The 14,316-nt window shown below is 44.1% G+C and overlaps 1 protein-coding gene across 1 annotated transcript in view; it reads left to right on the forward strand.

The window, feature by feature from the left end:
* SLC38A1 (solute carrier family 38 member 1) overlaps nucleotides 1–13,007 on the forward strand; it is a 28,280-nt gene extending 15,273 nt beyond the window's left edge. The window contains exons 5-15 of the mRNA XM_009946034.2: nucleotides 1,164–1,256; nucleotides 1,572–1,653; nucleotides 2,839–2,921; nucleotides 3,834–3,892; nucleotides 4,016–4,141; nucleotides 6,352–6,431; nucleotides 7,602–7,702; nucleotides 10,907–11,025; nucleotides 11,512–11,653; nucleotides 11,762–11,859; nucleotides 12,906–13,007. Coding sequence (XP_009944336.1) covers nucleotides 1,164–1,256; nucleotides 1,572–1,653; nucleotides 2,839–2,921; nucleotides 3,834–3,892; nucleotides 4,016–4,141; nucleotides 6,352–6,431; nucleotides 7,602–7,702; nucleotides 10,907–11,025; nucleotides 11,512–11,653; nucleotides 11,762–11,859; nucleotides 12,906–13,007 — 1,085 coding nt within the window. The remainder of the gene's footprint in view (nucleotides 1–1,163; nucleotides 1,257–1,571; nucleotides 1,654–2,838; nucleotides 2,922–3,833; nucleotides 3,893–4,015; nucleotides 4,142–6,351; nucleotides 6,432–7,601; nucleotides 7,703–10,906; nucleotides 11,026–11,511; nucleotides 11,654–11,761; nucleotides 11,860–12,905) is intronic.
* Nucleotides 13,008–14,316: the final 1,309 nt, after the last annotated feature.

Genomic DNA, 14,316 nt, shown 5'->3' on the forward strand with positions numbered 1-14,316 from the left:
GCAAAATGCATTCTAAACACAGAAATTAGAAGTTACCTACAGTGTTAAATGTGACTGTGCTCTGAAGTCTAAGACACTCTTTCCTTGGGTAACAATCTCTGAAGCCAGATTTTTAAAATTATCTGTGCACAAGAACCATGTCACATTTTAATACGTAATTTGGACACACGAGTTACTGTTATAGCATGTATAATGGCAGCAACTGCCTATTTAAATTAGGTACATCCGCCTAATTGTGGACACATTTGTACCCTGTTAGTTCCCAAATCTAAGCCCTGGTTTCTATGCTGCTGGTACATTTAAGCTCAAACTTACTGTTTATACAAGCTTCAAAGCAGAAATGTCAGCTCTAAGGAAATATAGAGAAAACCAAACAATGGGATGCATTTTGACAATCATCTGTACAATGTAACGTCTGCAATACTTCTCTTTCTGTTTTCATGTTCCTCACCATCTTCACAAGGCCCAGTCTTTTTCTCCGCCTAAATCACAGCCAAGGAAAAAAATATTTAACAAAAACATAAAGCAATTAATAGAGGAGTTTCTCAAGCTTGACAGATATTTAAAAAGAAGTTTTAGTTATAATTTACACCTTACCCTGCTTTTACCAAAAACATACCACGCAGAGAATTCACAAGTTAAGGCTTCGTCATTAGAAATTGTAAATCATCCTGTAAAACAGTGGCTGCCCTCATTTGGGTAATTTAGTCAAAGCAAGCGAAGTTGCAGAATTGTGGTACTGTGTCTGTGTGGCCAGGCTGCCAGTGCTGACTTGTGGATCCTGCTGTACTGAGTTTTGTCTGGAGAGGAGGCTTTCTACGTCACTCTCGTTGTGGGCACAAACCTAATATGCCAGGATGGGGATACCAGAACGGAACATGTCACTAGGGATACAGACAGACTCATTAAAGAGATGTAATAGCCTCATTAAGAGCTTCAATTTCAAAAGTGAGTGGTAGCCAACGATAACATTTATAGACGTCAAGAAAACATTCCTACATAAGTTTCAGCCTCATAATTACAAGAAAGCTCTCTATTTACTTGCAAAGGCTAGATATGGCTGCACAGGTGGGTAGTTAGCTGAAAAGTAATAGTAAGTGTTTCAACTCAACAGCTCTCACTGGTGTTATTTGTTACCTCTCTCCTCGTTTCTTTTCATGCAGGCTGTATGGTTTATGAAAAGCTGGGTGAGCAGGTCTTTGGCACCCCAGGGAAAATGATTGTCTTTGGATCTACATCTCTCCAGAACGCTGGAGGTAAAGGAGATGAGGGGTATCGAAAAACAAAACCTAGGAACTTCTTAATAACATTATGGCTACCAGCCAGTCATGTTCCTCCTTCTCTCACTGCCATTTGGGATGTTCATGCTCCTCAATATAGCTGTGGCTAACAGTTTGCATGCAGCCCTTTAAAAATGCTGTATTACTGAATAATCAGCAGTTTACAGTCAATTATAGTTCGGGGTCTTCTATCATCAGACGCTGATGTAGGAAAAAGTTCAGGATGCTTCTCTGTACTTGTTCCGCAAAATATCCTACCCATTTTCTAAACTGACTTTCTTCTTCCTCCAGCAATGTTGAGCTATCTCTTCATAGTCAAAAATGAGCTGCCTTCTGCCATAAAGTTTCTAATGGGAAAAGAAGAATCTTTTTCGTAAGTTGAATTAATTTTGGTGATTAGATTATAGAATTTAACGTTGTGGAGATAAGTTTAAGCATATGTTTATAAAAAATCTTAAGTATTGGATACTCATAAAAGCTCTTAAGTATTGGGTACTTTTTAGGTTTGCCAAAGTAGATTTTCACAGGAATATCTCAGGGGGTTAATGAAAAACAAGACAACTTTGGGAAGGAAAAGAAGATGGATAGGAAAAGAAAGGTGAAGAATTGTGATTTATACAAACCTCTTATCATAGGGTCCAATCTTGTACAGTGTTAGGCAACACTTGAAGATATTGGGAACAATGCAAGTTTAAGATATTATGTATTTCCCTGCATTCTTAGCATCTTGCAGGATTTTGCCCCTGAAGCACTGTCTGTAGTATGAAATTCTTTGACAGCAGCATATGACAACAGCAGAATATTATACTTAGATTTCTGCCATTTATCACTCTTTGACATTTACCAGCTTCTTTAATAGTGGGGTGATATTTCTTTATAGTGGTAAATATCCTTTGCAGTGGGTTATATGGTATGCTGTAGTGCACAAGAAGAAGGTAGAGATCTCATTCCTCAGGCTTTCATACCAAATTGAACTGAGCAGTGGAAATAGGTCATACTGAATGTCACTAACACTGTCCCTTCTCCCCTTTCTTGCTTTCCAGCAGGATTCAAAGCACTTTTCTAGAAAGAGATAAAGCCTTGGGCTGGCTAGTGCATGCCAGCCCACAGGAGCCTGGTTTGCCAGCTGGGGCACATGCCTGGGTGGTTTAGCAAAGGAATCATTGGGCGTCCCCCCTGCCTCACTGTGCTGTATGTGTGGCCCTTTGCATGATCTTTCCTCGTTCTGGCAGGGTGGCTTTTATCAGGTTATGCAGGGTGGTGTTCTGCTTCTCAGTCCCACTCACTGATCTCAGCAGTAGGTTGATATTTTGTCTAGTGACTATGAAAATCTGCTGTATCTGAGTCAGAGCAGTGCCATGTTTTAAGGGCTGGACACTTAATGAGTCTACAAAGTTTAGATGTGGTCCCCACCTCTCCTTTTGTAGGGGCTTGTAAGGTAAGGAGACCAAAGATAGTTCTGTAACTGCAGAATCAAAGAGGATGACTGAGTGTGAGGAAAATCAGAGAGGGGTTTAAGGCATGCTCATGGTGAGTGTTTTTTTAATGTTTTATACAGGGCATGGTACGTGGATGGGCGGATTCTTGTTGTCGCAGTGACGTTTGTTATAATCCTTCCTTTATGCCTCCTTAAGAACTTAGGTAAGATGCAAATGCCATTGTGGGAATAAAATAAAGGAGCTCAGACATCATGCCACTGACAGCCACACAGGCAACTGAACTATAATTAAAAAAAAAAAAAGTGCTCTCATTGTAATCTAAGCAGCCTTTCTGGTCCAGGAATAAGTTGTGTTTTGAGCATCTTGGAACAAGTAGGCCTACATTGTCACAGCAGGTGAACCCAGTATAAACCAGCTTCATCCATACAATTGTGGAAATTCATTTTAAAAATTATATTTAGAAGGGTCTTCATTTCATAAGGCAATTCTATTTTATGTGTAGCCTGTAAAAATAAGTTCACAAATTGTGAGATTACGAAAAATAACTCCTTTCTGTCAGCACTGAAATTTTTAGTGGTGAGGTTAATTGGAGGTACTGGACTTTGCAGTAAAATGTGTATAGAGGATTGCATTTTGAAATGTGTTTGAGTCCACAAAGATGCCAGTAGGTACACAATGTATTTTTTAAAACCATGTAACAAATTTTGGCACTGAAGTCCTGTTGGGATCTTCCTTTTGAGAAAATAATCCATACTCAGCTGACACGGCTCGTATCAGGGAATCTGGGTCACGTTGTGACTGCAGTTGCACATTTTCAGATTTGTTTCAATTATCACAGACCCTTTCAAAAGTAAAATTAGTTACATTGCTGTAAAGGTGGCCCTCGGGAAGTCAAACCGGTCAGAGCAAAGTTCAGGTCTGTCTGAAAGCGGGGAGGCTTGCGACGTGGGAGACTCCCACACCAACTGGACATGCTTTTGTCCTGCCCAGAAGCTCACAATACATGTTAAATATGTAATACTTTTAAACTTTACATGAAGCAGCAAAAAGAAGTAAAACCAAGATACGGCTAATAAAATAATCTTGTATGAGATTTCCCTTTAATTTCTTTCAGGGTATCTTGGTTATACCAGTGGATTTTCATTAAGCTGCATGGTATTTTTCCTGGTAGTGGTAAGTTCAGCTTGCTTGCTTTGTTGGATGGAGTCATTTGATGGGATATTCACAATTTCTCTGATGTTTTAATTTGCTATTTATTATTATTTTTAGCAATTATCTCTTCCACTCTTATTCCAGGTTATTTACAAGAAGTTTCAAATTCCCTGTGGCGGATCGGAGCTAAATGCAACATCAACTATCCTATCAAATAGCTCAGCACATGAACATATGTGTAAGCCAAAGTATGTTATCTTTAATTCCAAGGTATGTTTCTTTTTATAATACTTATTTTTGAATCACATAATACATGCACCTACACGCTGTGTTCTCAATCTGATCAGCACCACATAGGGCCTGATTCTCCATGCTTCCACTCGTGCTCCGATGGTGAATGCACAATGGGTCTCCTTGCCCAGTCTTACGGAGATGCCATGTTCAATGTACCTCCTTGTGGTCTTGCTCTGCCCCGGTAGTAGATGTGCTAAGGCTGCGAGCCCGAGCTACCACTGGACATCTAATGCTTTCTTTGGGAGAGTTTTGCTTTCCGCTGCTTCTTACTATCCGTGCTGCAACTGCACATTTAGGCTGTAGTTCAGCAGAGGCTGAGTAAGCCATTCCTGCATCCAAAGCCCAGAAGTAATCCCTCTGTCCTTCTGCACACAAACCACTTCTTTGTGACAGGGTATGTGTTTCTGCAGCCATATGGTGAAACGGATTGCAAAAAGGATATAGTTGAAAGCTAATCCGGCAAAAATTTGATTGCCTTTCAGCTGGATGCTTTCCGCCATTGCCACACAGCTGCAGGAAAAGTTGTGCCAAGAGAATGCAAAAGAGCAACTGGCCATAGCTGTGGGAGCAGGAGGATTGCTTCTGTCAGCTGTGCTGGGGCACAGTGCTCTTTAAACAGCATCTTATCCAGCAGGGCAGGGTCCTCAGGGTGTCGCACAGGGAATGTGCATGTATGGCATATGTGTGCAAAAATTACGTTGTTTTTTTTTTAATTCTTCCTCCCAGCTTCAGTTGAAGAAGCCAACCCGAGCAATTTTTTTTTATTTAGGGGTAGCCATCAGCCCAGATGCGGTGTGACAGGCCAAGAATTAGTTAACTTGGTGTGCAATAGCAGCACAGACGTAGGTATATTTTAGAGAATGTTTAAGGGCAGTTGTCTTCTCCTACAGTAAGTGTCAGCATTTGCCTCAGAGTCGATGAAGGCACATCGGAAGGATCAGTCCATCTGAATTAGGCACACTGGAGCTGAACTCTAGAGATTTTCCCTTGGGGCCAACAGTTTGCCAATCATTTTAGCAACTTTGATGTGTGAGAGGAGAGACAGTTTCACAGAATCAGAGGATGGCTGAGGTTGGCGGGGACCTCAGGAGGTCGTCTGGTCCAACTCCCCTGCTCAAGCAGGGCCACCTAGAGCCGGTTGCCCAGCACCCTGTCCAGGCAACTTCTGAATACCTCCATGGATAGAGTCTCCACAACAGTACTGTGGTATGAATGAGGGAAAGGAGGCAGCACAGGCCTGGGCGAGGAAGGACCACTGGGGAGCAACCAGTGTATTTACTGAATCTGATGGGTCTGAGGCACATCCCAGGACAGCTTCTGTGGGAAGGGGATGCCTGTGGCCAGCGTGAGCAGATCTCAGAGGGCTGGGGAGAGCTGCATGTAGGGATGGACTCATTTCGTCCTCGCAGGATTTTTGGTGTGATCTCTGCTCGGTCCTATTCCCTGTGGAGAATGGAAGTGCTTGGGTGCTGAGATCATTTGTGAAATTTGGCTGTACGCTGAGGACTGAAACCCACTCGGGTTTTTGGTGGAGAAGGGGGTGAGGTCCCCCCCCCGGAGGCCTCCTGCGCTTCCTGGTGACGTAACGGTCTCTCTCTTTCCCCAAGGAAAAGCATGCTCCCTCCACAGCCCTCCTAGCCCTTTTCTTGGCCTGGGAAATGAAGGCACTCAGTCTGGTACCTTGAAATATCCATTTATTTGTAAGTTCTGCATTCCTCTTCTCTTTTCTTACAGTCTGGATATGGGCTTCCTCTTCAGGACTTCAGCCTTAGCACCACGGGTGCGCACCCCCCTCCATGCCAAGGCAGGGTAGCGTAGCGGTGACCCACCATACATCCCTTTCACGTGTGACGGTGTGCTAGTAACGGTGGCAGTAGCTGGGCAGGGAAACCCATCCCAGGGAGCAAAACCAGCAGCCGCGTGGCATCCAGCGCTGCGAGCAGAGCCAGGACTGTGCTCGCGTGACCAATGCAAAGACTCTGTCTTCCCGTTGAAAGAGCGCTGCTCTCCATATTTCATTAAATAAGTGCTAATTGACAGGTCTCCTGCCTTCTCTGAAGTCTCTCAACATTCAGTTGAAGAGTCCAGAGAGCTGGGAGCAGAGGTAGTTGAACATGGATCATTTCTTCATGCCACTGGGGGAAATACTTCTCCTTAACTTCTTTTCTGAAATTCTCTCCAAACAGACCGTGTACGCTTTGCCCACCATTGCTTTCGCATTTGTGTGCCACCCATCAGTCCTCCCTATTTACAGCGAACTTAAAGAGTAAGCCTTTCTCTTTTTTTTTCTCCAGTTAATTGTTTTGAACCGCTTCACATGGAAACTGTTAGCACAGAGGTGCTCTGAGTCATTCGTGCCACTCAGAGGAGATGTGCTTTAATAACACCCAACAAGCCAACGAGCGTGGCTGTCAGCTAGGAAATCTGCTCTCCCAGGCGTGCTGCTGGGGCGGGGTGGGGGAGGTTGAGGATAATGCAATACTTTGGGAGTTTTCTCTGAAAGTATACAGCAGCCTGGGGAGTGCCAAGTTGTGCCGGTCGCTATTTGGCATAGGAGAGAGGCGTGTGTTCAGCTAACAGTGTTTGTTCCAGTGCAACTAAAAACCTGTTGCGGTACCAGGAAAAAAGAACTACTTTCAGCCTCGCCAATACTAAAGACTGCTGGCAGTATGGCTGTCCCGCTGACACCTCCGGCTGAGCAGGGCTGTGGGGAGCTGGAGACCGGCCGTGCTGGTGGTCCTGGGGGCTGCAATGGGGTCCTGGGCCATGAGGGAGGCCCCAGGGGAGAGGTCGGGGTCAGGCAGACCCGTGGGTACCCTCAGGTCCTTGCCACTTGCTGGGTGCTTTGAGTTTCAAGTGACTTCGGCAGGTTCCCAGATGTCTATTTAGGGCATCCCTGTGTGGATTTAAAAGTCTAAGTTTAGGTACTGGTGTGTGAATATTTGAGAACAAATATCTAAAAATGAAATGTTTACACTTAACCTATTTTACAGGTCTACAGTGGTCTGCATACATTCATTGTTCTCTACCCGTGAGGAATCAAATAATTCTCTGCAAATATTCAGAATGTTTTTTTTTTCCCTCTGTATAATTTTACTCTTCCTTTATTTTGACCTTTTCATTTAATTACTGAAATGTTTAAGGGCTGTCCCTCTCCACTTAGCTGCACCCTTCACTCTGTTTAAGCGGGTATGGCCGGGGAGCAGAGCTACAGGGCAGACCCACCATTTCTTGACTTAAGCCCCAAGTAGGGTCCGTTTCCCCGGCCCTTCTCTGGCTTGTGCAGCTGTCAGTGAATTCCTGTTTTAAATGAAAATGCATTCATGAGTCTCCCCAGAATTACTGTGTTTACACAAAGACTTAATACGTTTTTAAAAAGCTATTGAAAAATCCAGCCCAACCATTTTTATGTGTTCTTTTCTGTTTCTTTCTTCAGCCGTTCACAGAAAAAAATGCAGTTGGTTTCAAATATCTCATTTTTTGCCATGTTTGTGATGTACTTTATGACTGCCATATTTGGCTATTTGACTTTCTACGGTAAGTATGCAGTTCTTTACTGATCAAAGTAGAAAGGGAATACATGTGAAATCAATAGTGTATCCCAGCTGGAAAGGAAAGTTCCATCTATTTATATTAAAATACTTTTGCAAATAATTTTCCTTAAAGTTTTCATATTGAAGGTACAAATCCCTTCCTCCTTTTCCCCTGTGGAGGAAAAGCACAAGTGAAAGTATTATTTGCGAAAGGCATATTCAAAATATGAGGAAGAGATTTGTTTAACAGAACTGGGCATTAGCTGGGCCCCACTAAGGTTTTTGTTCCAAGGTCCTCACCTGAATGTTGTGCACATTGGTAACGACTGAAGTATGCATATCTGCATAAAATGAGGCAGATTGGAGAGCAGGTCCTAGGAAACGACCATCAAATCAGCCATCACAGCTTTTTCATTTTCTTATTGACACTTTCATCATAGAAGCAAAGGACCAAATGTTTTCCCTGTGACCCTAGAGCTGCCCCCTTCAGGTATTCGTTAAATAAACAGGCAGTGAAGGTGGGGAAGCTTCGAGTGTTGTCCCCAGCTCAGCCACCAAAGGATGGTTATTTCAGTGTTTGAGACTTGCACCCCGTCTCTTTTCACACATATCGATTCACTTAAAGAAACAGACAAATCATGTTGTATCGCTAAAAGATACAACTTGTATGCCCTAAAGGCACAATTATTAAGTAAAGTAGGACAAAATATGAATGTTGCCCAGGAAGGTACTCCCATGTTCCAGTATAATGGGAATGTTGAAAGGTAGTGTCTTTTTCCATGGACCATTAAGGGGTTACAAGGCAGATGACAAAATTGGTTTGCCTTTTACCTCAGAGTCACCAAAATGTCATCGGTCTTCTCCACCCTATTCCAAGTGACCTTGTAATTTTTTGTTACAATCTCCTCATCCGTGATACCGTTCCTTGTGAGCCACGTATTGCAAGAGAAAGAAAATAAGTAAATATGAAATGTGCCTTTTTTTTTTCCAGAGGTGTACCCATCTCGTATTTGTTTTCTCAGGCTCTCATTCTGATTATGAGGCCTCGAGCCTGCATGCATTGAAGCAATTTGAGGTCACCTGTTCTCATTTTCCCAATAAAACTGCAAATATGCTGCAAGCGACAACAGCAACAGCCATTCTCATCCAACTGCTCCCGTCTAACACATTTTCGTAGAAATGCATCACATTAGCAGCCCCAGGGAGCAAGTGGGTGTAAATCAGCACGGACCCCTTCGCTTTGGCAGGGAGGAGATTCTGATGTGATTGCCCCAGGGATCTGAGGAGGCAGATCCGTGGCGCTCCTCTCTGGGAATCTCCCACACCCCTCAAGGACGAGGGTCTGGAGTCCATGGAGGAGGTAGGGGCTGCGTCCTTCTGGCCCTCCCGAGGGGGAATGGCGGAGGAATCCCTGGGGTGTCTCGTGTGCCTCTCCCACGTCAGGTGTCCCTGCTCCCCAGCACCAAGAGCCCACAGGTGGAAGCTCTGTGGCTCTGCTGGGGCTTCTGCAAGGGTCAGTGCCATGGCAGGCAGCAAAAAAGACACGGGGGGACTATAAAACTCCTCCATTTTGATCCTTCTTCCCCTTGAGACTGACAAGACCTTCCCTTTCATATGTTCACTTACAGTTTTCTAACCCTCTTCTCTACCCTTACCTGGGTAAGAACAGCATTTTTACTGTGGCCATTCCTTCTTTACACCAATAGTACTTGTCTGTTTGCTGTGTTCTCAAAAGTGTTGCAGTGATGCCTATATTTACATTGCAGAATTACAGAAAAGAGGTGTTTTTCTTCCCCTAAAAGGTCACACTGTGGTTGGGCTCTGTGGTGTATCTAGCTGAAAGGAAAACAGACCTTCAACTGTAAGCCTTGCCCTTCACTTCCTACCCGGCTGCAGTCCGTGAGCGGTACAGAAGTTGCAGTCTGTGCTGGCAGGAGCAGAGTAAGCTCTGTGTCGCAGAAGCTGTGCATGTGCCCGGCTTGAAAACCCCACTCCTAATCTGCAGGGAGGTGGGAGAGCGTTTTCTTTCTCCTGGTGGGGATTCAAGCACTGCGTAGGTGGTGTTGACCTGTGGTCTCTCCCCAGAAGGGCGTCCTGGGGGGAGCGCAGGCATTTCGCCGCAGGACAGATCCCTCTGCCTCCAGGAATACATGAGATTTTACCAAGTGCCAAAGATTTTAGACATGGCCACCGAGTTCCCTTTAAGGACTTTGCTTTAAGTGCTGTTATGTTTTACCACCAGCTTTCTGAGATTAGCAGGCAGGAAAAAACCCATGAGCCTAAAAAGGGGCAGTGAGTATGTTTTGTGGCACACTTAACAGCCGCCCCCTTGGGTTATTGCTCCTAGATATTTAAAAGCTACAAAGCAAACACACAGGTCCCTCAGCAACTTGGTTTTCCTGTTGGTTAGCACACGCAGACCTGCTCTGCGCTATTTGTCACAGCTTCAAGGAAACATTTTTGCAGGAGGTTGTATTAAAAATATCGCCAGTGCCTCCCCGTTAGGCAACCCCCTGTGATTTGTCTTGGCTGCTGGGGCCACTGGCCAGTGCGGGGCCAAGCTGCAGGCACTGCTGGGGGGGGTGACAGGTTCAAGAGAAAAAAAGCATCAGGGCAGCCCTCAGAGGAGCTGCCGAGGGACTTGAGTGCAAATGTCAGAGCATCCCACTGAGAGCTGACCCAAGATAGGCTTTGTTCTTGGTCGAGAACAGGGGCACTGCTTTTCGCTGGAAGTTTATTTGCTGTTTAGACTAATTTAGCTCAAAACCTTGTAGTTTATATTAAGTTCAGCCATTGCAGTGCATGTGGTTATTTTTATATCATTTGAAGCTTTTAAAAAAAAGCCCACAGAACCAATTAGAAATAGCTTATTTCACTTTACTTATTTTTTTATATATGTATATATGTAAGCAAGCTTTTGTGTATGTCTCACTGTTGTCTTTCCTACAGTGAAAATTACCTTAGACTTAGGCATGTGCTGTCTTGAATTAGGATGCATTCCTAAATCAGGCCTCCAAAGGATTAATCTGGAATAATGGGATCTTTAGTATTTGGTTCAAAGCGCTGTTTTAACTCAAGAATGTTTCATTCCATACTCTTTTGTTTGCAGATAAATCACTTGTTGTTCAAGAAGGCTGTTGTTAAGCAATGATTTTTGTGAATGAATTGCCTGTTTGCCAGAACACTTATCTTACTGTCTTTTCCGTAGACAATGTGCAGTCAGATCTGCTTCACAAGTACCAGAGCAAAGATGACATCCTCATCCTGACCGTGCGCTTGGCTGTGATCGTTGCGGTGATACTCACGGTGCCGGTGCTGTTTTTCACTGTAAGTAAAAAAAGTTGCCGAGACAGTGATGTTCCAGCAACAAAAAGAGCTTGAGCTTGGATCAGTTTTTTCCCACACTAGACTCCCACTAACTTCTGGAGAAGTTCTCCCAGCAGGGAATAAATTAATAGCTTTTGGTCTTAAATCTGTTTTAAATTGAATCCACAAGGGCCTTCTCTTACTTCACATTACTTCACTGGAGCAAGCTCAGAGGTGAAGTTCATTTTTAAGTGCAAAAGGACCCCAGAAAGCATGTTAGAAAGAGAGGAATATCCTACTGCAGATGCATGTATACCTACAGTTTTGAAATATAAAATTAATTTTCAGGATTATTTCAAAGGACATTACATCAGAGACCCCAAAATTTCTGACAGATCTATGCAGCGCTTGTTGTCACGTGAAGAACAGGTTAAAATAGGCATTGGAAGCTTTGAACTGGCTTGTAGAGTATTCCTGACAGAGAACTCTCTCTCTCTCTTCCTTCAGGTGCGTTCATCATTATTTGAGCTGGCTAGAAAAACAAAATTTGACTTATGCCGTCATGTTTTGGTTACTTTTGTGCTTTTAGTTATCATCAACCTGTTAGTCATTTTTATCCCGACCATGAAGGATATTTTCGGAGTTGTAGGTACAGTATCCTGCTTTCGTACTACTAATAAAAGACGGTTGCTAATCAGCAACACAGTAATTAGCTGTTGCTGACAGCTAACAAAACTCATTTATTTGAATTTCGCAGGGGTCACTTCTGCCAATATGCTGATTTTCATTCTTCCTTCATCGCTGTATTTAAAAATTACACAGCAGGATGGATCCAAGTTGACTCAGAGGATTTGGGTATGCATTCCTTTCCCATCAATGCAATGCTTTCATCTTGTCATTCCTTATATGCGCTAGATGCAAAGCGTACCTAATCTGAACATACGTGCGAGCTTCTTTACGTTACTTTCCCTCCTTGCTTCAGTCCGTTGGCAGCCGTGCTTGCCCTTCTCCTTGCTTACCCTAGGGGTCTCCGGGTGGAGGGGTCACACCACACAGGGCATCTTGTGTTCTGGGGGGTCCTTCTCTGTGGGGAGAGGGGCTCTTCCCCTGGCTGGCCAGCGGCAGCTCTGCAAGCAGCCGTGGCTGTCCGCAGGGTGCGGGTACCCCTCCAGCCCGCTTCAGCAGCCTTTCAGCCCAGCAAGCTTTCTCCGCTTCAGCGCGCCGATCCGCAAAGTGTGCAAAGCGCTCCGTTTGTGGTGTTCCTCGTGGTGTTAAAGGACCTGAGTCAGACATAGGGTGCTTCCACCAGAAGCAGCCAGCTGAAATGTTAGCCCTTTGGCATGCATGAGCAGATGGGAATGGGCCTTGGAAAGATTTCCGGTGAGGCCCGAAAAGAGCTGGAGCTGAAAAGACACAACGCTCCTGTGTATGGCCAGGGGTGCGCGCTGGAAGCATCGTAAGGTCAGACCTTCCTGCTCTGAGCAGACAGGCAGGAAACATGTGTTTCACTTGTGGCCCCAACCACAGACCCCAAGGCGAAAGGGCTGAGTTCAATAGACACGTATCTGACGGGAAGAGTACACTTATTTCCGTGAGGCTTTGCAAAGAGCAGAGCTGATCAGTCCTAAAAACAGACTCACTTAATCCTCTTTAGGGATGATCGGTGTTTAAGAAGTGAATTGAAAGGAGAAAAAAATTGGGTTTGGTGTTCAGTGAGTAATTATTAATGACACTAATCTGTTTAATTATCTATTGGTCTTGTCTTTACCAGAAGTGCTATCTCATTTTAGCTGATAACTTTGATACATCACCTTGTAAATCTCCTTAAGAGGAGTAGTTAACATACTTGAATTAATTGTCTTTTCTTTTTATTCATTCATTTTCTCTCCTTTTTGTTCCAGGCTTCTCTTTTCTTGGCGCTGGGGATAATGTTTTCCCTAGTGAGCATTCCCTTGGTCATCTATGACTGGGTACAATCAGGAGGCAGTGCTGAAGGCTACTGAAGTTCACCTTCTGAAAAGAAGACTTCCCTGTTTGCTACACACCAAAATCGCAACCATCCGTTCTGTTATCTATTCCATCTTTTGTGAGTTTACTCAAATCAAATCCAAATAATGATTATCCAGTACTGAAAATACTGTTATGGGTGTATTTTCTTGCAGAAAACAGACCCGTTTTTCCAACAGGCATATCACTCTATCCCCCAATACTGAGTCATCAGATCAGTGCTAAGTCTGTGTTAATTGTCTGTGAGACTATACAGAGTGCTGCTCATAGGAATTCATCACGATTAATTTGTTTCCCCTCTTCCACCCATGAATTGCATTGTTCCATTATTATCCTTAGCCCTCCAACCATAAGCTCTGCTCCTTTGGGGCCGCTGTGCCCGTTGTTATCAATCCCAACTGGAGTGATGTCAGTTCACACCCTTCCCCTCCATCTTTTAGCCAAAACTCTGCTCTCCAATTGTACACATCTGGTTTGTTGGTTTGTTTGTTTGTTCTGTTGCTGTTTCGTGCACCATTTGCCTCACTGGGTTATGTGTAGCATTCTGGATACAGGCACGAAAAGCACCACGAGAGCGAAAATGAGCATTGAATAAGTGTAGGTCCTAAATCTGGTGCTTCTCTCTGATGTTCTGGTGGGGGAGCCAGCCCTCAGGCTTGGCCCTTTCGTGGCTTTGGGGAACAGGCCTCTGTGTGTGTGTTTTTGTGATATGGCACAGGGAGCAGGAGAAGGGACAGCCACCACCACCAGCCACCATTCCCCTGGCACACATCAGTTGGATCCTGACCAGAACTAGACTTGACCCCAAACGATGAGTACTTGGGCCTGAAGATAAGCAGACACTCGGAGATTTCCATAGGAAGTCTGCATTTTCTTCAGCATTAAACTGTTAACTAATGCTCCGCTTCTCAGAAAAAAAAATAAATACCAAGCTCCAGTTTTATCAGAACCTACGCATTTAATCATACCTCATGCCTCTTCCATTCTGGGATTCATTTGTACATACCTTGTAGAGACTAGCTCCTCTCTTGTGTCTTATCCTCCTCCCACTCAAGTCAGTGGGGTTTTTGACAGCAGCAGGAGCAGGATTTGACTCACCCTGCCACGCTACTGGATTTCTAATGGAAACTGAAATCTGTAACGTTTCCTTAAATGAATATAAACACTTTTTATATTTAAAATTTCATTAACACTTCTCATCGATTCTCCATAACAATTAAAGAAAAGACACTCAATTACTACTAGCAGAAACACTGTAACTTGCATCTGTTGTCCACAAAACAAGCGTTTGCCTAATGCCTTATA

The sequence above is a fragment of the Leptosomus discolor genome, chromosome 1, assembly GCF_034619465.1.
Source record: "Leptosomus discolor isolate bLepDis1 chromosome 1, bLepDis1.hap2, whole genome shotgun sequence".
Lineage (NCBI taxonomy): Eukaryota > Metazoa > Chordata > Aves > Leptosomiformes > Leptosomidae > Leptosomus > Leptosomus discolor.